This window comes from Pseudonaja textilis, chromosome 1, assembly GCF_049901715.1.
Source record: "Pseudonaja textilis isolate UNSWEBS1 chromosome 1, rPseTex1.2, whole genome shotgun sequence".
Taxonomy (NCBI): domain Eukaryota; kingdom Metazoa; phylum Chordata; class Lepidosauria; order Squamata; family Elapidae; genus Pseudonaja; species Pseudonaja textilis.
The window spans coordinates 320,096,032-320,124,030 of record NC_141990.1 but is presented as its reverse complement, the minus strand read 5'-3'; the positions used below and the strand labels follow the sequence as shown (position 1 = coordinate 320,124,030).

Genomic DNA, 27,999 nt, shown 5'->3' with positions numbered 1-27,999 from the left:
TGTTAATTCCAGGGAAGGGAGGGAGAGAGTGAGGAGTGGGGGGGTGGGGGAAAGAGAGGAATTAGGGCCCCTTTCTTCCTTCCTCCCCAAAGGCCCACCCAGGAGCTGCTGGAGGGGGCCAGAGAAGCTTTTGGGACTCCTCCCCACAAACACACCCCACCCGGAAGCTCAGTCGCTTTCCAGGCCAGCCCAGGAGATGGAAGACCAGAAGGTAAGGAAGGATGCTTTTAAGGCAAGGATGCAGCAGTGGCTGGACCAGAAGGGTATCGGATGGCAGGGATAATGGATCCAAGCTGTCCCCAAAGGAAGGAAGAGGGAGGTGTCTGTTTGGACTTGTCTGCCTGTCTGTCTGGGCCCATCCCTGAGCTTTCTGCAGCCGGGGGGGACGGGACCCTGCAGCTGGTTCTCCACCCATTCTCCATCTCTGCTTTGTCATTGCTGGACCTGTGTTTTTGCAACCGCCCTCCCCCTCCCCGGCAAGGGAGGGGAGGAGAAAGGCCGAGGAGCATGGGGCTCACTCTCTCCCCTGCTCTCTTTTGCAAAGGGTGGTTCGAAAGGAGGTCTATTTTGGGGAGGGAAGGAGGGGTGCATTGGGGAGGGAGGGTTAGGGTTAGGCTATGGGACCCCTTCTGTATCCTCCCCCCCCCCCCCAAAAAAAAATTACAATTCCAGTCCTTTTGCAGAAGGCTTCGGTTGAAAGGCAAATAAGCCAGACATGGGGGGGGGGGGGGGTTGCATTTTTTTTTTTCCTTGGGTGGATGGATGTTGAGATTCTGGAAGGCAAGGTGAGGTATTGGATCTTAAGTCCCCACTGACACAACCACACCTTGCAAGGTTAACCTAGCTGTTCGATCAGTTTACGGCGGTGATGACCTCTCCCGACAAATCTATCTTCTATTTTATATATATATGTGAAATACCACTCATGCATCATCACAAAATCTCCAGAACTGTAAAGCTTACAAACTTAAAATTCAGCCCATATGTTCCTCTTGGCTTCTAGGTGCGCACTAAGAAAGGATTTTTCAAAATGACCATTAGAGCATGAATATTTCCTATATTATTATTATTATTATTATTATTATTATTATTATTATTATTATTATTATTATTAACACGCTCTGATGCTAAGGAGTTCTACTTCCCCTCCCCACCTGAAAAGAAATCTCTTCCAAATGCAAAACACAAGCAGAGGAGAGGAGTTTCAGTTTTAGTTTTAGTTTCACAGCTTTAGTACAGAACAGTTGAGCTAAGCCACGCCCAGGCTCCTTGCTGTCTCCTTCTTGCTCGCACAGCAAATACTGTTTCAGTTTCCAAACAGCCCTCAATTCTCTCACACGCCGACAGGACGCTAGCCGGATGAATATCGATGGATGCTGGTTAGGCACAGGCAGAATTTTTTTTTAACCTTATTTTCCTCCCCCAAAACTAAGCCCGACCACAGAGTTTCATAGCGAAGCACGGGTATCAAGCTAGTTTAAAAGAAAAAGGAAAACTCCTTTCATGTAGAAATCCTGTTGTTGATCCTTGAGCTGCTACGTTTCTAAATGCAAGCATGGATTTAACAGATAACAGATAAACAGAGTTGGGAGGGACCTTGTAGGTCATCTAGTCCAACCCCCCCCGCCGCCCAAGCAGGAGATCCTACACCATTTCTGACAATTGGCAGTTCAATCTCTTGTTGAAAATCTTTAGTGATGACTTTGGGATGATTTTTTTAAAAAAAAAGTCTTGCAGGGCTTCCGTTCTTAAACCTCATCCAGGAGTCCAAAAATAGGCCAGAGTTAAGAACCAAGCCGGTCTGCAAAGATTCAGAAAAGACAAACTCTTTAGTGACAATACCCGGTTTTTATTCCCATTTTTTTCAGCCTTTGCTCGAAACCCTGGAAAAAGCTTTGGCTAGCCCCGCCTCTGATCCAAACCATGAGGACTAGAATCTTAATGTTATTTTTTGTGAGCGGGGGGAGGATGCAAAAGGTTTGAACTCAGTATAGGAAGATTCCTTTCTCAAATTCTGCGCAGTTGGTTGGCATGGGTAGCTTTCTGTCAAGTCAGCTGATGATGCCCATCGCTGCCACTCTCTGGGAGTGATGGGAATTGTAGTCCTTTGGAGCTGGGGGGTACCAATTCTTTTCTTCCAAGGTGTTTTCACGGGGGAAAACATTACGTGAACATGAGAAAAAAAAAATTTCCTATCCTTTCCTTTCATCCCTTCCTTTCTTCCCTTTCCCTCTTCCCTTCCCTTTCACTTCCCTCTTCCACCTTCCCTTTTTCCTTTCCTTCTCTTCCCTCTTTCCTTCCTCTTTTCCCTTTTCTTCCCTCCCCTTCCTTCCCCTACACCCTTTTCCTTTCATCCCTCCATTCTTCCTTTCCTTTCTTTCTTCTCTTCTGTAATTCTATTCTATTCTATTCTGTAATTCTATTCTATTCTATAATTCTATTCTATTTTGTTCTATCCCATCCCATTCCATTCCATTCCATTCCATTCCATTCCATTCCATTCCATTCCATTCCATTCTATTCTATTCTATTCTATTCTATTCTATTCTATTCTATTCTGTGATTCTATTTTGTTCCATTCCATTCCATTCCATTCCATTCCATTCCATTCCATTCTATTCTATTCTATTCTATTCTATTCTATTCTATTCTATTCTATTCTATTCTATTCTGTGATTCTATTCTATTCTGTAATTCTGTTCTATTCTATTCTATTTTATAATTCTATTCTATTCTGTAATTCTATTTTGTTCCATTCCATTCCATTCTTTTCTATTCTGTAATTCTATTTTGTTCTATTCTATTCCATTCCATTCCATTCCATTCCATTCCATTCTATTCTATTCTATTCTATTCTATTCTATCCTGTGATTCTATTCTATTCTGTAATTCTGTTCTATTCTATTCTGTAATTCTATTCTATTCTATTCTATTCTATTCTATTCTATTCTATTCTATTCTATTCTATTCTATTCCGTAATTCTCTATTCTATTCTGTAATTCTATTTTGTTCCATTCCATTCCATTCTTTTCTATTCTGTAATTCTATTTTGTTCTATTCCATTCCATTCCATTCCATTCCATTCCATTCCATTCCATTCCATTCCATTCCATTCCATTCCATTCCATTCTATTCTATTCTATTCTATTCTATTCTATTCTATTCTATTCTATTCTATTCTATTCTACTCTGAATTAGATCATTCAAAGCAGTAAATGCAGCCCCTTTAAAGCATAACGTAAATGTAATAAAACATAGAAATGCCCTGGGTCGCCCCCGCCAACGCTGAACATGAACTGAATATGGGAAAACGAGGACATCCACCCGGCCATCAAATGTAGGTTAGTCAGCTCTTGTCATGTTCCCCGTAGCTACCTCTGGTTGTGAAAGTTGGACCTTTAAAAAACAAAAACAAAGTAAGACAGGAAGAAATTAGACCCGTTTGAGCTCTGGTGCCAGAGAAGGTTCCTGCATATTCCTTGGACAGCAAAATTGGAGCGCATAACCCCAGACATGTCACTGGAGAGCAAAATCCGCACCTCCGTTATTTTGGACATGTCACGTAGGAAAATTCACCAGAGAAAGCAATTCTGTCGGGAAGAGTTAGTGGCCAAAGGAAACCAGGCCATCAAAGAACACATTCGTTGGACACCATCAAAGCTGACCCCAGCCAGAACATGGATCATAGAATAAAAGAGTCGGAAGGGACCTCAGAAGTCATCTAGTCCAGCTCTCTTATCAGGCAGGAAACTCTATTGCATTCAAAATAAATGATTGTCCAGTCATTCACAACTTCTGGAGACAAGTTGTTCCACTGGTTAATTGTAGGAATTTTCTCCTTAGTCCTAGGTTGCTTCTCTCTGGTTAGTTTCTATCCATTGTTTCTTGTCCTGAAAAATAGCTCCACGGCTCTTCTTTAACATAGTCTGAAAATAGTTTGACAACTCAACAAAGTAACGCAAGATGGGAAGAACGTAGAGAGATAGAGAGACCAGGCTCATAGAATCGCCAAGAGTTAAGACACAACCGAATGGATAACAGCGTCATCGAATCTGATAAATAGAAATAATAGAGAAAGGCCTCTGCAGTGAAAAAGGCAGGTTTAGTCTATTTATTGTAGGTGAATGGTTTAACTCAGTGATTCTCAACCTTGGCAAGTTGAAGATAGGTGGACTACAACTCCCAGAATTCCCCGGTCATTGTAACATAGGGAAATTCTGGGAGTTGAAGTCCGCCTATCTTCAACTCAGCCAAGGCTGAGAAACGCTGAAGAATTGAGAAGCTTAAAATCTAATTTAAGCCATAAGCTGACCTGTTTGAGTCTAGGAAGGGCTTAGTTTTTGAGGAGGAAAAGAAGGAAAAGAAAATTCTGCCTCTGCCTACCAGCTTCCATCGGTATTCATCTGGCTAGTGTCCTGTCAGTGTGTGAGAGAGTTGAGGGCTGTTTGGAAAGGGAAAGAGTATTTGCTGTGCGAACGAGAAGGAGACAGCAAGGAGCCTGGACGTGGCTTAGCTCAACTGTTCTGTACTAAAGCTGCTTGGGGTTGTGAAACTAAAACTGAAACTCCTCTCCTCTGCTTGTGTTTTGCCTTTGGAAGAGATTTCTTTTCAGGTGGGGACGGGGAGTAGAACTCCTTAGCATCAGAGCTTAATAATAATAATAATAATAATAATAATAATAATAATAATAATAATAATAATAATAATAATAATAATATAGGAAATACTAATGCTCTAGTGGTCATTTTGAAAAATCCTTTCTTAGTGAGCACCTAGAAGCCAAGAGGAACATATGGGCTGAATTTTAAGTTTGTAGACTTTACAGTTCTGGAGATTTTGTGACGATGCATGAGGGGGGTATTTTGCTTTTATCTATATATCGATTTTTTCCTCCTTTTTGGGTGGGGACAGGATGACCTGAGGAAGATCGTCACAACCCTTGCGGTAAAGAACGAAGAGATCCAAAATTTCATCTATTTGCTCAAGCAGATGCTTCAAAATGTGGAGGTAATTGGGGTTGGAGCTATGGGGGAAATGGGGGTTTAACCTTAAAATGGTTTATCCAGGTGTTCTCGATGCAACAGGGCTCACCTGGAGTTTTATTGGGACATGAGCATACATGATAGCGAGTGGTGCGGTGGCCTAGAGATGGACTCTCACCTCATAATCAGGAGGCTGTGAGTTCGATCCTAGACAGAGGCAGATATTTCTCTCGAGGCACGATGAGAATATATCTGCTGAACAAAACTCCGCACTGGTGACAGGAAGGACATCCGGCCAGTAAATACTCAGTTCCATTCAGTTGCTCAGACTTCACCCTGAAAGGGATTATGAGGTCATTAAAAGAAGAAGAAGATCAGAGGTGGTTATTCAGCAGGTTCTGACCAGTTCTGGAGAACCAGTAGCGGAAATTTTGAGTAGTTCAGAGAACCGGCAAATACCACTTCTGATTGGCCCCGCCCCCATCTATTCTCTGTCTCCCAAGTCCCAGCTGATTGGCTGGGTCTCCTTTGGCTGCCCTGCACAGGAGAACGGAGCTGGAAAGCAGGTTAGTGGGGTGGGGATAGGGAATGGAGATTTTGCAGTATATCCTTCCCCTGCCACGCCCACCAAGCCACGCCCACAGAACCGGTAGCAAAAACGTTTGAATCTCACCACTGAAGAAGATGAGGAGGAGGAGGAGGAGGAGGAGCATACCTGAACGCACCACCACCGCTGGCAAAATCAATTGTTCCTGATTTAGTTATCTATTGATTCCTTTTTTTTAAATCAAGCCGGTATTACTTGATAAGTAACTTAAGGTGGCGGACATATATAATACAGGTGGGCCTCGACTTACAACAGTGATTGGCCCAAAGTCATCCAGTCAGCTTTCACACTTAAGGCAAGAGTAGAACTCACTGTCTCCTCCAGGGGTGGGATGCAAATATTTTTACTACCGGTTCGGTGGCCGTGGCTAGGTGGGTGTGGTCATGTGACTAGGTGGGCATGGCTGTTGCTTCTCCTTCTCCTCCACCTTTTTGCAGGAAACCCACCCCCCATGCTCTGTCTTTTGGCTTCCTGGGCCTTAGGGAAACCTCTTGGGCGAAGCCGTAAGACAGCGAGGGGATCTCGGCACAGCTGATCATTGGAACAGCCGATCGTCGGGAGGAAAAGAAAGAAAGAAATACCAGACCGGTAGCTGTTTTTTTAACTACTGGTTCGGCCGAACGATATCTCTTTTTTTTTTACTACTGGTTCGCCCAAACTAGGCCAATCCAGTAGAATACCACCACTGGTCTCTTGGTGATTGGCCTAAATTCATCCCGCCAGCTTTTTATGCCTATGGTGATACTAGAACTCCCCATCTCCTGGTGAATGGCCTACACAGCCAGCTTTCATCCCTAAGGCGGGGCTAGAACTCTCTTGTCTCTTGGTGATTGGACCAAAGTCACCCAACTGGCTTTCATGCCTAAGGTGGGACTAGAACTCACCATCTCCTGGTGATTGGCCCAAAGTCACTTGGACAGCTTTCATGCCTAAGGCAGAACTAGAACTCACAGGCTCCTGGTGATTGGCCCAAAGTCACCCAGCTGGCTTTCATGCCTAAGGAAGGACTAGAACTCACCATCTCCTGGTGATTGGCCCAAAGTCACTCAGACAGTTTTCATGCCTAAGGAAGGACTAGAACTCACAGTCTCCTAGTGATTGGCCCAAAGTCACCCAGCAATCTTGCATGCCTAAAATGGAACTAGAATTCATAGTCTCCTGGTGATTGGCCCAAAGTCACCCAGCTGGCTTTCATGCCTAAGGAAGGACTAGAACTCACAGTCTCCTAGTGATTGGCCCAAAGTCACCCAGCTGGCTTTCATGCCTAAGGAAGGACTAGAACTCACAGTCTCCTAGTGATTGGCCCAAAGTCACGCAGCAATCTTGCATGCCTAAAATGGAACTAGAATTCACAGTCTCCTGGTGATTGGACCAAAGTCACCCAGCTAGCTTTCACACCTAAGGAGAGACTATAACTCCCCATCTCCTGGTGAATGGCCTACCCAGCAAGCTTTCGTCCCTAAAGCGGGGCTAGAACTCTCTGTCTCCTGTTGATTGGACCAAAGTCACCCAGCCAGCTTTCACACCTAAGGAGAAACTATAACTCCCCATCTCCTGGGTGAATGGCCTGAACTCATCTAGTCAGCTTTCATTCCTAAGGTGGGACTAGAACTCACCGTCTCCTGGTGATCGGTTCAAAGTCACCAAGCTGGATTTCATCCCTAAAGCAGGATTAGAAGTCACAGTCTTCTGGTGATTGGCCCAGAGTCACCTAACCAGCTTTCATGCCTTAGGCAGTACTAGAATTTCCCATCTCCTGGTGCTTGGCCTAAATTCATCCAGCCAGCTTTTTTTATGCCTAAAGCAGGACTATAATTCCCCATCTCTTGGTGTTTGGCCCATCCAGCAAGCTTTCATCCCTGAGGTGGAACTAAACCTCTTCTGAAGATTGGCTTAAAGTCATCCAACCAGATTTCCTACCTAAGACTCACTGCCTCCTAGTTATTTTTTTATTTTTGTTGATGGAAAATAGTCCATAAAAATTTATCTCTGTGAAAGAAGAGATTGGACTCCCATTTGTCAGAAATGGTGTAGGGTCTCCCGCTTGGGCAAGGGGGTTGGGGTTGGACTAGATGACCTACAAGGTCCCTTCCAACTCTGATGATCTGTTATCTGTTAATCTTTTTTTTTTTGAGGGTCAATTTTGAGTTCTCCAGATTCGGGGAATTATTCCACTTGGAAATTTAGCAAAGCGGTGACGTGATTTGGGTATTTGGAGGGCATCAAGTTGAGAGCGTTTGTAGCGTGACCACCATTATGGGACGAGCCAGGAGGAAAACACGGCACACAGAGACTTAAACATCGAACAGTGGTTTATCTACACCAGTTACATACAGACATATACGTGGTAGGCAAATAATATTTCGTCGTCTTAACTCTACACAGAGAACTTCTGCAACGAATACCAGACACGAGGAGAGAGAACACACCCTGTAATGGCTGCCTTTCTATATAACACTCCTTAAAGGGATAGAACCACCCCCAGTCTTAAAGGGAAACACCCATGCTAGGCTGATTCATTCTTATTGCATCAGCCTATATTGCACTAGACTTACCGCAGCCGGTAGCTATTCAATCTTACACCTCAACAATTTCTCCCAAGCCCCCACAAACACACACTCTTTTACACCCCAAATCACAACGGAGGGAGCCTACCGCTCTCCAACCCCAGCAGGGCGCAAATATTTCCATCTTCTGTTTTTGTTTTTTTTCCTCCCACCAGAGTAATTCGAATCGGGTTCAAGAGGACTTGGAAGCCGAGTTCCAATCTCTGTACCTCCTGCTGGATGAGCTCAAGGAAGGCATGTTGATGAAGATCAAGCAAGATCGAGCCAGCCGCACTTACGAGCTGCAGGTGAGGCTGCAAAAGAGAGGCCGTGCAGTATGGATTTCAGGATCTGTAGCCGAGAAGATGATCCGTCGATCCATATTGACCAGAGGGGGAGGGGGGAATTCTGGGAGTTGAAGTCTACTTTTCTTAAAGGTTACAAACAAAAAAAACGGCGTCCGAAAGGGTGAGTCGGGCCTCCAAGGAGAGCTACTTAAGGTAGACTGCGCTGGAACATGGAGGCTCAACTTAGAGCTTTCCCCCCCCCCCAAAAAAAGTTTGAGCATTCTAATCTAGACTCTTTCGTGTTGTTCTCCCCTAGGGGTCACTTGTCTGTTTGCAACCGAGAGGCAGCCCTAGCGTTAATTGCGACGCGAGGCCTTCTTCGTTATTCGTAAATTATTTTAATTGGTCATCTGTTTCCCTTTCAAAACCGACCTGAGTTTGGCAGGCCTCTCTATCTTGCACCAGTGAGTTCCTCAAGACAAAAATGCAGGCACACCAGATTGTTGACTTGAACCCAGGTCTCTCAGCCAATTACCCCACCACCACCACCCGCCGCCTTTGGACCTGGTCCCTGAATCAAAATCAAGATTATTATTATTTTTAAAAAATAACATGAATGGGAATTCAGAGCAAAAAATTGAAAAAAGGGGCAAGCCAAACTTCTCTTCACTCACTCTTTCAAATTTTTTTTTTTATTAATATCCTCTTTTCTGTTCGTCTTTCGCACCCAGAACCAGCTGGCGGCATGCACAAAAGCCTTGGAAAGCTCAGAGGAACTTTTAGAAACTGCCAACCAGACCCTCCAAGGGGCCGAGAATCATGATTTCTACCAGGTAAAAATAATTCCTAGTTCTGTCTGTCTGTCTGTCATGTGTGTGTGTGTGCGTGTTTGTGCACACGTATGTGAGTGTGTACATTTAATTACAGAACAAATTTTTGCCAAGGATGCCAAGCCATTGGTTAAATCCGCGCTAAGAGATTCCACGATGCCTTCATAATCGTGCATCCTTTTTAACTGCCGTGCTGGTGGACAAGCTACAACTCCCTCGATCCCCCACAAGTCGGAGGCTGTGGATGCTGGGTGATCTCCAGGGGATTGGATTCTACCAGTTCAGACCAGTTCTATAGAACCGGTTGTTATGATTCTGCGCAGTTAGCTACAACTCCCTCGATGCCCCACAAGTCGGAGGCTGTGGATGCTGGGTGATCTCCAGGGGATTGGATTCTACTGGTTCAGACCGGTTCTATAGAACCGGTTGTTATGATTCTGCGCAGTTTGGAGAAGTGGCAAATCGTGTCCCTGGCGGGCCCTGCCCCTCTCCGCCCACCCCACCCCTCCCCTCTCCACCCAGTCAGTCCTTAATGCGCAGGCCCAACCTCGCTGACTGTGTTCTCCCCTGCCCAGTCAGGTATTCAGGTATTTCTTTTACTTTTCCTCTGCCGACGATCGGCTGTTCCGATGATCGGCTGTTCCGATGATCAGCTGTTCCGGGATCCCCCTCGCTGTCTTACTGCTTCGCCCAGGCGGCTTCCCTGAGGCCCAGGAGGCAGAAGAAGAAGAAGAAGAAGAAGAAGAAGAAGAAGAAGAAGAAGAAGAAGAAGAAGAAGAAGAAGAAGAAGAAGAAGCAGCAGCAGCCACGCCCACCCAGTCACCTGGCCATGCCCACCTGGCCACACCCACCTAGCCACGCCCACAGAACCGATCATTAAAAAATTTGAATCTCACCCATGCTGCTCTCCAACCCCACATTGACTCAAAATGATTTGGATCCCAGCCTATCAAGTGGATTAGATGACGTTTGGACGGGGCGCTCATTTATTTATTTATTTTAATCGGCCCTCGTCTATCCCGCAGGGTTCTTGGGAGGGTTTTTTTTAAAAGGGGGGGCAGATTTGGTTGGATCCCAGCCTATCATGTCCATGGGCTGATATTTGGGGGGGGCGGGGGGTTGGCAAGTAGTCCTGGACATATGACCACCCTTGAGCCCAAAATTTCTGTCGCTAAGGGAGACCATCGTTAAGTGAGTTTTGCCCCATTTTATGACCTTTCTCGCCACCGTTGTTAAATTCCCAAAAGGGAATTCCCCGGGACACTGCGACCATCATAAATATGAGTTGGTTGCCAAGCGTCCGAAATTTGGATCAGATGAGGATGCTGCAACAGTTGCAAATGTGGAAAACGGTCGTAAGTCACTTTTTTGGGGTGTCGTCGTAACTTCAGACGGTCACTAAATGAACTGTTTGCAAATCGAGGACTACCTGCATTATATTTTTAATTCGCCCTCGCCTGCCTCACAGAGGTTTTTTTTGGTGGGGGGGAATAACAAGGCCCAGATTTGGATGGATTGCAGCCTATCGCTAACAGATTCTCTAACAGATCATCAGAGTTGGAAGGGACCTTGTAGGTCATCTAGTCCAACCCCCTGCCCAAGCAGGAGATCCACATTAATTGGACAATATTGGGGTGCTTTATTATATTTTTAATTTGCCCTCGCTTGCCTTACAGAGTTTTTTGGGGGGGATAAAAGGCCCAGATTCGGATGGATCGCAGCCTATCACATTATTGGATAATGGTGGTTTATTATATTTTTAGTTCACTGTTGGCCTACCTCGCAGGGTTCTGGGGAGGGATAAAAAGGCTAGGGGAAGCCAAAAGGTGGTGAGAAGGGTTTTCTGTATGCATGCGATGGATGGCAGCTTAGCACGCTTCCTGTCTAGAATGCTCTTGAGATGAAATATAAGCGATGCTTATTTAATTCGTCTTGGTGACATCTTCCTTGCTTTTCTTCTTCTTCTTCTTCCTTTTCTCTCTCCCTTCTTTCTCCATCTTCCTTGCGCTGCTTCGAAGGCTGCTAAACAGATCAAAGACAGGTAGGCCATCCCTTGGAACACACCTGGCCAGGTTTTGGCCTTGTTATTTTCTCCGAGGTGGGGAAAAACGGGGGGAGGCATACAGGATATCTTTAAAATGGCTGTAAAAATGTCTGGACTCCAATTCCCAGAATTCCCCAGCCAACAGGGGGATTTCTGGGAGTTGAAGTCCGGACATCTTAAAGAATCGCTAAAGTTGAGAAACGGCGATTTCCACTCCAAATGGAAGCTGGCCCTTCGAGAGATTCCTTGGCCCACCTCCTTGTAAGCAAGGGGAGGTGCACTCTGCCCATGCCCCAACGCCCCCTTGACTTCCCATCGTCTCAGCCGGCCGGCCAGCCCATCTTCCTACATGTCCTTTGAGTGGGGTGGGGCGGTTGCTGGGTAGAGCAAGTCACTCTTCACATGCTCAGAAGTCCTTGGCTTTTGCCACCGGAAGCAGGCAGGCCCTCGGAACTCTGCACATGCTTTGGGGACAGGTTTTGGCGACAGGTTTTGCAAGGCTGCATCTGGACGCTGGGGGGGTTCTTTGCATGTTGCCTTCTCCGATCCCTCTCTCTCTAGGCTGTGAAAGACGTGTTTGCGGGGGGTGGAAGTGTTTGATGGCGCGCCTTTCTAACTCGCCTCTCCTTCCCCTCCATAGTGTGACGATGGCTCCGGCCTTCCGCCTCTCTCTCAAGGCCAAAGTAACCGACAACATGAGCCATTTAATGGTGGATTTTGCCCAGGAACGCCAAATGCTACAGACTCTCAAATTCCTGCCAGGTAACTAGAAAAAATGTGCTTTTTTTTTTACAGGGTAGGGTAGATTTTGTTTTCAGCCGAAGACTACCAAGTCCATGCTTCACAGCCAAGGTGCGTTCTCCAAGCTTATTTTTATTAGATTTTTTTTTTAAAAAAAATCCTGCCTTTACTACTTTATTGGTAACTCACAGCAGTTAATATACAGTATATAATATTCCTTCCTGCTCCTGTTTTCCCCTAATGACAATCCCGTGAGATGGATTGAGCTGAGAGAGAAAGGACTGGCCCAATGACCCAGCTGGCTTTCCTGCCTAAGGCAGGACTAGAACTCGCCGTCTCCTAGTGATTGGCTCAAAGTTACCAGCCAACTTTCATGCCCAAAATGGGACTAGAACTCCCCGTTTCCTGGTGATTGGGCCAAAGTCACCCAGTCGGCTTTCATGCCTAAAGTGGGACTAGAACTCACTGTCTCCTGGTAGTTGACCCAAAGTTACTAGCCAACTTTCGTGCCTAAGGTGGGACTAGAACTCACTGTCTCCTGGTAATTGACCTAAAGACTCACTATCTCCTGGTGATTGACTCTAAGTCACCTAGTTGGCTTTCATGTCTTAAGTTGGGACTAGAACTCATAGTCCCCTGGTTATTGGTCCAAAGACACCCAGCCAGTTTTCAGGCCTAAGGCGGGTTTACAACTCACCGGCTCCTGGTTACTACCAAACTAGTTTGCAGCTAGTCCTCAACATAGAACCAGTATTGGAACCAAAATTTTTGTTCTTAAGCAGTACGGTCATTAAGTGAAGCATTATGTAACTGCATCTGATTGGCAATGATCTTGGAGCTGTCATTAGAAGACAAAGCAGACCATAGTTGATGTGCAGGAATCGTATTTTCTTACCCAGGAAAGTAAAAACATTAGCTGAGGTAAAAAGCTAAAACTCAGTTATTAAAGTAGTCATTTATTAGAAAACAGACAACTCATTTGCTCCGTAATATATACTTAAAGTTAGTTGTGGTATCAGGTTTAAAGCAATGTTTTTTTAAACATGGCAACTTTAAAGTGGTTAAACTTCAATCCCCAAAATCCCTTAACCAGTATTTGTGGACTTCAATCCCATAATTCCCCAGCCAGCATGCTGGCCAGCCTGGGAATTCTGGGAGTTGAAGTCCACACATCTTGAAGTAGCCGAATTTGAAAAAATTGCTTTAAAGATCTTAATCAACTTCTTCAAAAACTGGCAGAAATTAAAATGGAATTAATTAAAATTGAATTGAAGTCCCCAAAAACTTGAAATGCAATTTTCCCATTATGGTCTTTAATAATTTTTAAACTAATTTTTTACTACTATCTGTAAATTAGCACATGTTTATGTTTTTAATTTTATTTTTACAACAAAAACAACAAATAAAAAACATATTTTAGTTATACAGTCTGTCATCTGGGATATATATAGATTGTGTACAGAATAATATTTGTATACATTTCTCATTGAGTTTACAATCATATTGTATTCTAGTCAACATTATATATCATATTATCCTTTGATTTTTTATTTCAGTTTCAAACTATTCTTAAAGGCAAATCCCAACTTTTACTGAATTATATTCATGCTGAAACTTATTAAAAAATAATCAGTTATAATACACTGCTCAAAAAAATAAAGGGAACACAAAAATAAGATATCCTAGATCTGAATGAATGAAATATTCTTCTTAAATACTTCGTTCATTACATAGTTGAATGTGCTGGCAACAAAATCACACAAAAATTATCAATGGAAATCAAATTTAGCAACCCATGGAGGTCTGGATTTGGAGTTACACTCAAAATTAAAGTGATAAAAAACACTACAGGCTGATCCAACTTTGATGTAATGTCCTTAAAACAAGTCAAAATGAGGCTCAGTAGTGTGTGTTGCCTCCACGTGCCTGTATGACCTCCCTACAATGCCTGGGCATGCTCCTGATGAGGTGGCGGATGGTCTCCTGAGGGATCTCCTCCCACACCTGGATTAAAGCATCCCCCAACTCCTGGACAGTCTGTGGTGCAATGTGGCGTTGGTGGATGGAGCGAGACATGATGTCCCAGATGTGCTCAATTGGATTCAGGTCTGGGAAACGGGCGGGCCAGTCCATAGCATCAATGCCTTCGTCTTGCAGGAACTGCTGACACACTCCAGCCACATGAGGTCTAGCATTGTCTTGCATTAGGAAGAACCCAGGGCCAACCGCACCAGCATATGGTCTCACAAGGGGTCTGAGGATCTTATCTCGGTACCTAATGGCAGTCAGGCTACCTCTGGCGAGCACATGGAGGGCTGTGCGGCCCCCTAAAGAAATGCCACCCCACACCATTACTGATCCACTGCCAAAACGGTCACGCTGGAGGATGTTGCAGGCAGCAGAACATTCTCCACAGCGTCTCCAGACCCTGTCACATTCGTCACATGTGCTCAGTGTGAACCTGCTTTCATCTGTGAAGAGCACAGGGCCCCTGTGGTGAATTTGCCAATCTTGGTGTTCTCTGGCAAATGCAAAATGTCCTGCACGGTGTCGGGCTGTAAACACAACCCCCACCTGTGGACGTCAGGCCCACATACCACCCTCCTGGAGTCTGTTTCTGACCGTTTGAGCAGCCACATGCACATTTGTGGCCCTCTGGAGGTCATTTTGCAGGGCTCTGGCAGTGCTCCTCCTGTCCCTCCTTGCACAAAGGCGGAGGTAGCGATCCTGATGCTGGGTTGTTGCCCTCGTACGGCCTCCTCCATGTCTCCTGATGTACTGGCTTATCTCCTGGTAGCGCCTCCATGCTCTGGACACTACACTGACAGACACAGCAAATATTCTTGCCACAGCTCGCATTGACGTGCCATCCTGGATGAGCTGCACTACCTGAGCCACTTGTGTGGGTTGTAGACTCCGTCTCATGCTACCACTAGAGTGAAAGCACCGCCAGCATTCAAAAGTGACCAAACCATCAGCCAGAAAGCATAGGAACTGAGAAGTGGTCTGTGGTCACCACCTGCAGAACCACTCCTTTATTGGGGATGTCTTTCTATCTGCCTATGCTTTCCACCTGTTGTCTATTCCATTTGCACAACAGCATGTGAAATTGATTGTCAATCAGTGTTGCTACCTAAGTGGACAGTTTGATTTCACAGAAGTGTGATTGACTTGGAGTTGCATTGTGTTGTTTAAGTGTTCCCTTTAATTTTTTTGAGCAGTGTATATCATTATTATTACAATATCCTTCAATTTTTTTACTCTACTTTTGAAAAATCCATAAAATAAATCCCAAATCTTAGATTATTCCTTTTATTCTTGTTCTCTAATTGCCAATGTTAATTTACTAATTTCTACACATTATTTTCTTAATCACCTCCTCCTCCACCAGAATTTTCTCATGTTTCCAATTTTGTGCAAACACAATTCTAACATTAATACATTAATAATCAAATTATTTCTTTACTATAACTTTCAGGTAAAATCTGTAGTAAAAATATCTCAGGCTTTAAATCTATGTGATGTTTTATCATTTTTTCCAATCAAGCACATGTTTATTGAAGCCATGGGGACAGTGAGTAATTTTTGAAAATCCTCACTGCTTCTATTCTTGAGTGACTGATGTAGAACTTGAAGAGGCAATTGAATCTCCTAGGAAAAGGGGCTAGTAGTCCCTGGTGAGGCCGAAGCTAGAATCGATTGCGAATCCTTTTTTTTTAATCTCCCTGATTTGAAACGTAGTTCCCAGCGCGCCCGAGATAGACGTGGCTGAATCGTTGGTGGCCGACAACTGCGTAACGCTCGTTTGGAAAATGCCGGAAGAAGATAGCAAGATTGACCATTACGTGATGGAATATCGCAAGACCAACTTCGAAGGGCCTCCTCGGGTCAAGGAAGACCATCCTTGGATGGTTATTGAAGGGATCAAACAAACTGAGTATACATTGTCTGGTAAGGCATATATATCATATATATATATATGATATATCTGCATTTTGCACTGTTTACATAATCCTTTTCCTAAATCACATATATTTCCAGACTGATTCAGTAAATAATGTATTGTTCCTGCTATTAGCGGTAACCTCAGATTTTGTCTGTTACATCCAAAGTCTACTGATTCCTAAAAAACCCAGGTTTTCTTTCAATTAGATCTGGGGGGGAAAAAAATTGTACAGGTAGTCCTTGACTTAACAACCATTCATTTAGTGACTGTTCAAAATTACAACGGGACTGAAAACAGTGACTTATAACCAGCTTTCGTGCCATGGTCATGTGATCAAAATTCAGAATCTTGGTGACTGACGCCTAATTATGACGGTTGTAATGTCCCAGAGTCACATGATTCAGCCGGTTTGGACCGGTTTAGGTGAACCGGATGTTAAATTTACATCTGGTTCAGTGAACCGGTAGTTCCGACAACTGGCTGGCCCGCCCCCACCCCGCCCCCTCCCTCCCAGGAATCCCCACACGGCCTGTTTTGGATCCCAGTTAAGTACAGGGGGCGCGTGGAACCCGGGGAGGTAGAAAATGAGCCTCCCAGAGGCTCACGGAGGGCAGAAACAAGCCTATTTCTGGCCGCCAGGGAGCCTCCGGAGTCTGGGGAGGCTGTTTTCGCCCTCCTGGAAGGTTGAGGAAAGCCTCCGGAGTCCGGGGAGTGCAAAAACACCCCCCCCCCAGTGGTGCAGGAGTCTGACTAGGCCACGCCCACCATGGCCATGCCCACCCAGCAACCAGGCAGAGAACGGGTTGCTAAAAATGTTGAAGTCCATCCCTGGTCACGTGATCCCCTGTTACGACCTTAGGACGAACAAAATCCGTTGGAGGGGGAAGGTGGATTTGCTTAGTGACTGCGTGATTCACTTAACAGCTGCAGTGGTTCGCTTAACAACCATGGCAAGGAATGCCCTAAAATGGGGCCAAGTTCACTTCATGGGCGTCCTGCTTAGCGATGGAAATGTTGTCGTTGTAAGCTGAGGACTGAGCTTCAGAAGTAAAGCTTAACCCATGGCAAGAGGCCTCAACCAGCATTTAGCGGCCCCACCTATTTCAGAAATTTGGAATTGCTGATGAAAGAAGGAGAGAGATTTAATGGGGAGAAGGAAGAAAGGACTATGGCCAGGCCGACACCCTGCCTTTTAAAGGGACGTCCGGCACGGTGCGGGGGGGAACACGTATAAATATTAAATATTAAATTCCCGCCAACTTTCTTTTTCCTCTTCCATCTCTGCAGGGCTTAAATTTGATATGAAGTACATGAATTTTCGGGTCAAAGCTTGCAACAAAGCCGTTGCAGGAGAGTTTTCGGAGTCAGTCACTTTGGAAACAAGAGGTGAGCAACCCCGATAGGTGGTTTATGCATAGGTGGCAGTGTGTGTGTGTGTGTGTGTGTGTGTGTGTGTGCGGGTGGCGATGTGGTTGTCCAGCCTAGTTAAAACTTAGCCATGATTGGAAAGTTCCAGTTTTGACGCTTGTGGTTTCCTAGTCTGGATTTAATGGGGAATCCAGGATTGTGGTCCCCCCCGCCCAAAAATGTTAAACTCGGGAGCATCTGGAGTGAAGGTCAAAAAAGTCAAAATGGTGGAAAGGAAAGGAAAGGAAAGGAAAGGGGTAGGGAGGGAGGGAGGGAGGAGGAGGGAGGGGAGGAAAAAGGAAGGAAGGAAATGAGAGGAGAAATTAAGAGCAGGAGTGGAGAGAAAGGAAAGAGAAAGGAAAGGAAAGAGGGAGAAAGAGAGGGAGGGAGGGGGAGAGACGGAAGGGAGTAAAGAAGGAAAGAAATGAGAGGAGAAATTAAGAGCAGGAGGGGAGAGAAGGGAAAGACAAAGGCGAGGGAGGAAGGAAAGAAGGAAGGAAGGAAGGGAGGGAGGGAGGTAAAGAAAGAAAGGAAGGAAGAAAGAAGGAAGGAAGGAAGGAAGGAAGGAAGGAAGGAAGGAAGGAAGGAAGGAAGGAAGGAAGGAAGAGGAGGAGAAATCAGGAGCGGAACAGGAAGGAGGAAGAAAGGAAGGGAGGGAGGTAAAGAAAGGAAGGAAGAAAGAAGGAAGGAAGGAAGGAAGGAAGGAAGGAAGGAAGAAAAAGAAAGAAAGAAAGAAAGAAAGAAAGAAAGAAAGAAAGAAAGAAAGAAAGAAAGAAAGAAAGAAAGAAAGAGGAGGAGAAATCAGGAGTGGAACAGGAGGGAGGAAGGAAGGGAGGGAGGGAGGTAAAGAAAGGAAGGAAGGAAGAAAGAAGGAAGGAAGGAAGGAAGGAAGAAAGAAGAAAGAAAAGAAAGAAAGAAAGAAAGAAAGAAAGAAAGAAAGAAAGAAAGAAAGAAAGAAAGAAAGAGGAGGAGAAATCAGGAGTGGAACAGGAGGGAGGAAGGAAGGGAGGGAGGGAGGTAAAGAAAGAAAGGAAGGAAGAAAGAAGGAAGGAAGGAAGGAAGGAAGGAAGGAAGGAAGGAAGAAAGAAAGAAAGAAAGAAAGAAAGGAGGAGAAATCAGGAGTGGAACAGGAGGGAGGAAGAAAGGAAGGGAGGGAGGTAAAGAAAGAAAGGAAGAAAGAAAGAAGGAAGGAAGGAAGGAAGGAAGGAAGGAAGGAAGAAAGAAAGAAAGAAAGAAAGAAAGAAAGAAAGAAAGAAAGAAAGAAAGAAAGAAAGAAAGAAAGAAAGAAAGAAATCAGGAATGGAACAGGAGGGAGGAAGGAAGGAAGGGAGGGACTGAGATGTAAACATGAAAGCATCTTCCTTCTCTTCCCAGCCTTCATGTTCCGCCTGGATGGCAGCACCAGCCACCTGAATCTCAAGGTGGAAGACCTGAGTGTGGAATGGGACGCCATGGGCGGGAAGGTGCAAGACATGAAAGCGCGAGAAAAGGACGGGAAGGGCCGAACTGCCTCCCCGGTTAATTCTCCAGCCAGGTAAGTAAAATACCTTTGCTCACCTTTGCTGGTTTATTTCTTCATTTAGTCAGCCTTGAAATTTGATCACACGGGGAGGCTACAATGGCCATAAGTGTGGAAAAATGGTCCTAAGTCACTTTTTTCAGCGCCGTTGTATGTTTGAATGATCACTAAACGAACGGTTGTAAGTCGAGGACTACCTGTATAGCTTAACTCTGGCAAGATTCTGTCTCTGTGGTGGGAGCGGAGAAAGAATTGAACTTTGGCTGGGTTGTTTTATGTCCTTCTCAAGCTAGGCTGATAAATGCTGCTATTAAATGAATGCAGGTAGTCCTCAACTTACAGCAGTTCATTTAGCGACCATTTGAGTTTACCACAGCACTGAAAAAAGTGACTGACAATGTGTTTTTTTACACTTACAACCATTAGCGCATCCCCCTGGTCACATGATTTACATTCAGAAGCTTGGCAACTGACTCGTATTTATGACGGTCGCAGTGTCCCCAGGGTCATGTGATCCTCTTTTGCAACCTTCTGACAAACACAGTCAATGGGGAAGCCCGGTTCACTTAACGACCGCGTGATCCACTTAACAATAGCAGTGATTCGCTTAACAAACGCAGCAGGAAAAGGCGTAAAATGGGGACAAAACTCATTCCACGCGTGTCTCGCTTTAGCAACAGAAATCTGGGACTCAGTTGTGACTGTAAGTCTCGGGCCAAGAGATACAAAATGGCACCTTTATGATTTGACGCCTTGGTTTCTCCAACGCGGCTTTGTCACAGCGTGCAAAAGGGGGCTGTGTTCCAAGTGATACAATCAGGGGTGGGATTCCACAGATTCGGACCAGTTCGGTTGAACTGGATGTTAAGTTTTCACCTGGTTTGCTGAACCGGCTGGCCCCGCCCACCCCTCCGCGCAAAAATGGCCTCCTCTGGGCTCTGTCAGCCCATCGGAAGCCAGAAACAGGACGCTCCGGTAGGCCACGCCCACCATGGACACGCCCCCGCCCCCCCCATCCAGCAACCTAGCAGTGAACCAGTTGCTGGGATTTTGGAATCCCGTCCTTGGATACAATTCCCAGACACACACACACACACACACACACATTGTCACCCTCTCTTGAACGTGGTCTCAGGACTTCCACCACCTCTGGATTTTCTCATCCACAGGTGCGTCCAGTCTCCAAAAAGGATGCCAACAGGCCGCGGAGGGAGAGACCGATTCACCGCCGAATCCTACACGGTGTTAGGTAAGGATCTCGTCAGTATCCTGGGTAAAATTGGGGGTGTTACAAGAAAAAAAAACCACAACTGATCCAAGGAGGAAGATGCAGGAAAGGTTTCTGTTTATTTAGAAGGGTCAGCAGCATCTTTCTGGGGTGGCTGACAAAATGAGGGTTGAGATAGGTGAGCTTTTATAAACTCTGTGGGGCTTTGTGATTGAGATGCCTGTTTGGTTGTGAAATGTACTTTGACCTGTGATTGAGTGTGGCCTTAATTCTAATTATTTGTTGCCTGGCTCCCATTGTGGCTGGGAGGTCATGCCCTGTCCTTGGAGCTGGGTGGGGGAATGTAGATTTTAGGAGTCGATGTTTTTCTACTTTTTAATCCCATCAGCTCCACCCTTCTGTGGGAGCTGTGGCTGTAGGTGTTTCATGAATGGCCTGGCTGTTTGAACGGGTATAAAAATATCCGGGGGTGAGATTCAAATTTCTTAATAACTGGTTCTGTGGGCACAGCCTAATTTGTGAGTGTGGCTTGGTGGTCACATGACTGTATGGGCGTGGCTTGCTGACTGGGCGTGGCTTGGTGGTCACGTGACTGGGTGGGCGCAGCTTGTATGTAAATATTGTAAATATTTATGTAAATATTGAATATTTTTTTTTATAAAAAAGAGCAACTTTTACCCAAAACCAGGAAAAGCAGGCAGGCAGATTGAGTTGCTCACAGAATCACAGATTCGTTCAGAGATCTACCTTTCTGCAATCTGCTGCCTGAGTCTGCACTGAAAAATAGAAGGTTCAGTCCTAAGGAAGGTTCAGCTCTGCTTTTAGGTTAGCTAGAAAGCAAGAAATCCAACCATTTCCTGCTTTCAGGCTAATCTAAATCTCCTGGCACAGCAGAATAGCTGATGGTTGGGGAAAAAGGAAAAATAGCACCTTACCAAAAATTAGGGTAATGCAGGCAAGTTGGATGGCGCGCATGCCAGGTAAGGAGTGAGTGGGCGGGGCGAGAAGGGAGGGGCAGGGCCAGCCAGAGGTGCGACTTGCTGGTTCTCCGAACTGGGCAGAATCATAACAACCGGTTCTATACAACCAGTCCGACCAGGTAGAATCCTACCCCTGAAGATATCCCTCTCTCAAGACTTCAGGCTTCTGCTTGAGGCTGTTTTCCTGTAAGCAGGAAGACTGGGTTGCTTTCTGCCTTTAAGAACATGTTTCTCCTCTTCTCCCTTAGGGAAAATAAAATATTCTGCCGCTTTTAATATTCCCCCAAATATTTCATTCTCTAAGGGGGGGGACTTCCCACAGGGGGTCTTGTGAACGAAGATTCTGGGAGTTGAAGTCCACAAACACTGGCTGAGCATTCTGGGAGTTGAAGTCCACACATTTTAAAGCCGCCAAGGTTGAGAATTAAACTCAGAACAACCAGATTTAGGTTTATTGTAGCCAGTTTCTCAAGCTCGCTTCTTAAGACGCGTGGATTTATTGTAGCCAGTTTCTCAAGCTCGCTTCTTAAGACGCGTGGATTTCAACGTTTAAGTCCACGCGTCTTAAATCCCTGAAACATTGGAGAAACATTGATTTTAGCCAATGAAAAGCAAGCAAACGGATTTATCAGCCAATCCAACGGCTCAATAACTCTTCCCGTCACAGGTGACACCTTGATTGACAGTGGTGACCACTACTGGGAGGTACGCTATGATCGAGACAGCAAGGCCTTTGCGGTGGGCGTGGCTTATCGGACTTTGGGCAAATTTGACCAGCTGGGCAAAACTTCTTCTTCTTGGTGCCTTCATCTGAACAACTGGCTACAGGTCAGCTTCACAGCCAAACACAACAACAAAGCCAAAATCTTGGACATCCCAGTTCCGGATATTCTAGGCGTCTATTGCAATTTCCACGAAGGTAATTTCTTATGATGAAATGAATGGAAAATAAATTGAATTATTATTATTATTATTATTATTATTGATGTTGTTGTTGTTACTATTATTATACATGAGAGTCAGTAATAACAATAACAATAACAACAATAAAATAACATTTTTAGAACACATATTATCTCTTATTCATTAAACATGAAACTCAGTCAACTGAACATTTAAATTTTATTTAAATAAATATTTAAACATTTAATTATTATTACTATTACCACTAGTATTATTGTTGTAATAATAATAGTAATAGTAATAATTTCAGAAGATAACATCTTGTCCCCTGCTTGGGGATAGGATGGAAAATGTCTATTCTGGTCTGGAGGGATTTAAAAGAAGTCTCCCAGATGGGGTCAAAAAAGTCAAAATGGCCGGCCCTTCTAGGTGAAGGAGTGTCGGCCATTTTGACTTTTTGGACCAATTCCTACTGATTTGGAAGTTTTGAAGAGGGGTGAAGGATCCTTGAAGGGCGCTATGATCCCAATCCCACCCTTATTTATAGGAATCCTAACGGCTGAATTTTATTTAGTTATTTCATTTTATTTTATCCCTTATTTTAGGAAAGCCGCTGGCTGAATTTGGGGATGCTCGGGTGTGGCGGGGCTGAGAAATGGAGTCAAGGGTCAGGGGCGGTATGGTTGACCCCCTCCCAGGTTATTTGACCCCCCCATCGCTTTCTCTTTTCCCCAATACGGTTTCAGAAAACGGGGGGACAAGAATGGATACGGGAATTGTGGGCAAGCTCACAAAATGGCTCTCCGGCAGTGGGAGGGGTCCAAATGGCCACGATGAAAGATATACGGGTCATCCCCGACTTACAACAGTTCACTTGGAAGTTACGACCGCATTGAAAAAAAGCGAGTTACGGCCATTGTTCATCCTTTCAGCATCCCGATGGTTGTGCGAGATTTACATTAGGAGGCTTGACAGCAGACTCACATTTATGATGGTCGCAGCGTCCCGGGGGTCACTTTTGCGACCTTCTGACAAGCAAAATCCAAGGGGAAGCCGGATTCACTGAACAACCAAAATTCAACCGCAGTGATTCACTTAATAACGGTGGTTAGAAAGCTCTCAAAATAGGGCAAAACTCGCTCGACAAAGGCCTCGCTTAACAACAGAAAGGTTGGGTTCAATTCTGGTCATAAGTTGAGGACTACCTGTGTTTCAACACACACTACAGGTATAAAGGGGAGGGGCTTGGAGAATGAGCAGGTATTTAGCATCCTGACTCTGCCCCCTTGATAGACAATATGAGGTCATGGTGGGAAGGGGAGGGGGCGTGTCCCTTTCCTAATGGGTTCCCGTGATGGGCGTGGCCATTCAGGACTATGGGTGTGGCTATTTGGTAGAGCTTTGGCTAGCCAAACAGAGCTTCCCTGGGGAGGAGCAGTCTACCTTAGAATGCTTACTGCCATTTCTTTCTGCCTCTCGGGGAGGAAGCCGGTAAATCCCGAAAGGACAAACTTTTTCCATTTAGCGACCGTTCAAAGCCACAACGGCGCCGAAAAAAGGGGACCGTTTTTTTTCACGCTTGCGACCATCCAAGTTGATGGGGAAGCCTGATTCGCTTAACAACCTTTTACTGGCTTGCATGACTCCCTCAACGACCACCTCGTTTAAATGAAGGAAATTCTGGTTCCGGCGGTAGTCATAAACTGAGGACTGCCTTTACAAATGCCAGGAAGGCAATAATCACTGAGAGGGTTTTTGGGGGATGAGGAAGCTTCCTGAATTTTCCCTGTCAGACTGGGATAGATAATTTTTTTTGGTTCCCGCTTCTACTTCTTCTTGTCCACATTCTCTCCTTTCCCTCGACCCCTCAAGAGCCCCCCCTTTCTTTTTCCTCTTTCTTTCTTTGCAGGATTTCTCTCTTTCTACAACGCCAAAACCAAACAGTTGCTGCACACGTTTCGGGCCAAATTTACCCAACCGGTTCTCCCGGCCTTTATGGTAAGTGGTTCGGAAGCGGTAGCGGAGAAGAAATTTGCGGGTTTTCTAAACTCTGCTGAAGATCTTTGAAATCCTGTGAAAATGAAGTTTCTAGTCCTTAGGGTGGGATTTTTGCGGGAGGACGGGAGAGGCTGAGATCTAAAAGGGAAAGGTTCCCCTTGCCCAGGGGTGGGATTCTATCGGGTCAGACCGGTTCTATAGAACCGGTTGTTACGATTCTGTGCAGTTTGGAGAACTGGCAAATCACGCCAATGGTTTGCCCCTCCCCTCTCCTCCCCGCCCACTCACTCCTTACCTAGCCTTCACCTAATTTTGGGTAAGTTGCTATTTGTCCTTCCCCCTCCGGCCATCAGCTGTTCTGCTGTGCCAGGAGATTTAGATTAGGAAATCGTTGGATTTCTTGCTTTCTAGCTAATCTAAAAGCAGAGCTGAACCTTCCTTAGGACCGAAGCTTCTATTTTTCAGTGCAGACTCAGGTAGCAGATGGCAGAATGGTAGATCTCTGAATGAATCTGTGATTCTGTGAGCAACTCAATCTGCCTGCCTGCTTTGCCTGATTTTGGGTAAAAGTTGCTCTTTTTTATTATAAAAAATTCAATATTTACAGACATGGTGTGTTGTGAGTTAATTTTGTGAGTTCGCCTGCTAGCAAATTTTATGAATTTACTCGCAAGCAAATTTTATGTGACAGACTCAGGTAGCAGATTGCAGAAAGATAGATCTCTGAGTGCATCTGTGTTTCTGCAAGCAACTTAATCTGCCTGCCTGCTTTGCCTGCTTTTGGGTAAAAGTTGCTTCTTTTTATAAATAAAATTAATATTTACATAAATATTTATAATATTTACATACAAGCCATGCCCAGCCAGTCACATGACCACCAAGCCACACCCACAAAGTAGGCCATGGCCACAGAACAGGTTAAGAAATTTGAATCCCACCCCTGCCCTCACACATACGTGCTAGTTGTTTCTGGTTCTAGGGGGCAGTGCTCATCTCTTTTACAAAGCCTAAAGAGCCGGCGCTGTCCGAAGACGTCTCCGTGGTCATGTGGCCCGCATGACTAAATGCCGAAGGCGCACGGAACGCTGTTCCCTTCCCACCAAAGGGGTCCCTATTTTTCTACTTGCATTTTTTAATGTGCTTTCGAACTGCTAGGTTGGCAGAAGCTGGGACAAGTAAGGGGAGCTCATTCCATTATGTGGCGCTAGGGATTCGAACCGCCGAACTGCCGACCTTTCTGATCGACAAGCTCAGTGTCTTAGCCACTGAGCCACCGCGGACATTGGCTGAGATCTATTGAACCATTTAAAGGAAAAAAATTAATAGATCAGATCAAGGAAATGAATTATGCTGTAGAATTATGGAATCTTGAAATGGGAGGGACCTTTGAGGGCATCCAGTCCACCCTTCTCTGTTGTGCAGGGGTCCAAATTAAAATGTTCCCCCATTGGATTGTGGCCCAGCCTGTATGTAAATACATCCCATTGGGATTTCCACTAGCAAACTGCTCTTATTGTGAAGTTTTTCTTTCATTCAACCACAATATCCATTAAACTTAAATCTTAAATGTGTCGGGCTCTGGAATCCGTAAGGATTAGATCTTTTTCAATGTGACTTTCTTGCAGGTGTTTGAATCTCTGTCTTCTCTTTAGCCCTGCACGTCAGAAGTCTTCCTAATTTAATTTAATAATTCAATTCAATTTAATTGATTAAATTGAATAATTCCATTGATTAAATTTAATTAATTTAATGAGTTTCACTTAATAATTTAATTCAGCATAATGTCGTTTAATAATGCTGCTTTAAAATTTAATTTTAGTTGAATGTAATTTAATAATTGAATTTGGTTTAATTTGTTAAATTTAATTTATAGATGATAGATAGATGGATAGATAGATGATAGATAGATAAATAGATAGATAATAGATGATAGATAGATAGATAGATAGATAGATAGATAGATAGATAGATAGATGATAGATAGATAGCTAGATAGCTAGATGATAGATAGATAGATGATAGATGATAGAAAGATAGCTAGATGATAGATAGATAGGTAGATAGATAGATAGATAGATAGATAGATAGATAGATAGATAGATAGATAGATAGATAGGTAGGTAGATAGGTAGATAGATATAGATAGACAGATAGATAGACAGACAGACAGACAGACAGACAGACAGACAGATAGATAGATAAATAGATAGACAGACAGACAGACAGACAGATAGATAGATAGATAGATAGATAGATAGATGATAGATGATAGATAGATAGAAAGATGATAGATAGATAGGTAGGTAGATAGATAGATAGATAGATAGATAGATAGATAGATAGATAGATAGATAGATAGATAAATAGATAGATAGATATAGATAGATAGATAGATAGATAGATAGATAGATAGACAGACAGACAGACAGACAGACAGACAGACAGATAGATAGATGATAGATGATAGATAGATAGATAGATAGATAGATAGATAGATAGATAGATAGATAGATAGATAGATAGATAGATAGATAGATAGATAGATAGATAGATAGATAGATGATAGATAGATACAAAAATAGAGTTAGACAGACAGACAGACAGACAGACAGACAGATAGATAGATAGATAGACACACACCCCTTACTTTTCAGGTTTTACAGCAGCCTCTTTGCTTTGCTTGTTATCTCTTGAATTTCTATAATTCTTTGGACCTGTTGCAAAAATTTTTTCCCTCAAGCTAACTTTTGGTTTTTCTTTTCTTCCTGATCAGGTGTGGTGTGGCAGCTTCCACGTCTACTCCGGTTTGCAAGTTCCCAGCGCCGTCAAATGCCTTCAGAGGCGCAACAGCGCAACAAGCAGTTCCACCACCAGTCTCACTTAATGACACCCATCACATTCCTCCTCTCCAAGACGGAGAGACGGTCCATTCACGGTCACAGGCCCCACTGTATTTACAAAACATAATAATTACAATATATCTTCTTTTTTTTCCTTCCAGGTTTTGGACCCAGGGGGTCTCCAAAGTTGGCGGTTTTAAGACTCGTGGACTTCAACTCCCAGAATTCCCCAGCCAGGATGGAGGGCTTTGTCCATAAGTGGCACCAGCCTCTACAGTCCTGGGACATGAAGTTCTGTCTTCCAACCACGGGACGAGAGTTGTGGGTGCCTCAATCCATAATTCATCCTTCAGGATGGAAATCATAGAGAGGGATCTTTGTAAGTCCACCTTCTTGGCCCAAGCCGGAAGCCATCTTGGTGTCTTTCAAACCAAAAATGGTTGGCTGGAGAATTCTGGGAGTTGAAGTCCGTGAGTCTTAAAATGGCCACATTTGGAGTCCCTTGGATTAAGCTCTCCTCACGGAGACTTAAAAGATGTTAGCTGGAAGGTAGTAGATGATTTAGATGGGATTGCCAAAATGGTACCCTTGCTGGATTTTAATTCCGGAGTCCGTCCCCCCACCCTCGGTTCTCCGGTCCCGTCAGTGGGGTACAAGATGATGGCGCCTCTCACGTAGCACGAAAACCTGGATTGAAAAGAAAAGAACAATAAAAGCACTTGTGCATTCTCTGGTTTTCTGCCCTCCCACTCCAAAATTTCCCCCAAATTACAGAGGCAAGCCAGTCCTGTTGCAGAGAGCCAAATTCTGCAAAAAGGAGTTTGCATTGAGTTTTTAATCTGGCCTGAGCTAAGAATAAATCACTGAGCCAATCCAAAATCTTTTTTGGAGGTGGGGGCTGGATTTTGGAAAAAAGGAAAACGCTGTTTCAATTGAAAAAAAAGATGGATTTGCCGCCATTTTGTGAAAGCTGGGTTATTTCTTCCGAATAGTCTCTTTTTTCCCGTCGCTGTTATTCAAGTCATGATTTTATCTGGAAGAATAACGTAAGATGCTAGTCCTCAAGAATAAACGTAATATTCTAATCCTGAAAAATAAACTTTCTAGAATAAGATTCTAGTTGCAAATATACTTAAGATT

At 44.4% G+C, this 27,999-nt stretch overlaps 1 protein-coding gene and 1 long non-coding RNA gene across 5 annotated transcripts in view; one reads left to right on the top strand and one right to left on the bottom strand.

Annotated features, from left to right (window-relative positions):
* LOC148128374 (uncharacterized) overlaps positions 1 to 27,999 on the bottom strand; it is a 452,998-nt gene that overhangs the window by 369,959 nt on the left and 55,040 nt on the right. The gene's annotated exons all lie outside the window — the stretch shown is intronic.
* FSD1 (fibronectin type III and SPRY domain containing 1) lies at positions 18 to 27,995 on the top strand. Of its 4 annotated transcripts, none has more exons than XM_087922635.1 (13): positions 18 to 211; positions 4,913 to 5,008; positions 8,313 to 8,444; positions 9,155 to 9,256; positions 11,272 to 11,294; positions 11,938 to 12,059; positions 15,780 to 15,989; positions 17,272 to 17,370; positions 18,766 to 18,925; positions 20,080 to 20,159; positions 21,786 to 22,037; positions 23,894 to 24,019; positions 26,793 to 27,995. In XM_087922635.1, exons 1-13 carry the CDS (start codon positions 197 to 199, stop codon positions 26,984 to 26,986), a joined length of 1,611 nt encoding a protein of 536 aa, XP_087778761.1. In that variant the 5' UTR covers positions 18 to 196; the 3' UTR covers positions 26,987 to 27,995. The 4 variants fall into 4 exon arrangements, with proteins under 4 accessions (XP_087778761.1, XP_026576139.1, XP_087778763.1 ...); XM_026720354.2 differs by having other exon boundaries at positions 19 to 211; positions 23,931 to 24,019; XM_087922637.1 differs by lacking the exons at positions 18 to 211; positions 4,913 to 5,008; positions 11,272 to 11,294 and having other exon boundaries at positions 23,931 to 24,019.

Bases quoted from the DNA above. Each gene is read 5' to 3' on its own strand.
- FSD1 (XM_087922635.1), top strand. The intron at 9,257-11,271 runs GTAAAAATAATT...GCTGCTTCGAAG, and splicing joins AGAATCATGATTTCTACCAG to GCTGCTAAACAGATCAAAGA. The intron at 15,990-17,271 runs GTAAGGCATATA...CCATCTCTGCAG, and splicing joins AACTGAGTATACATTGTCTG to GGCTTAAATTTGATATGAAG.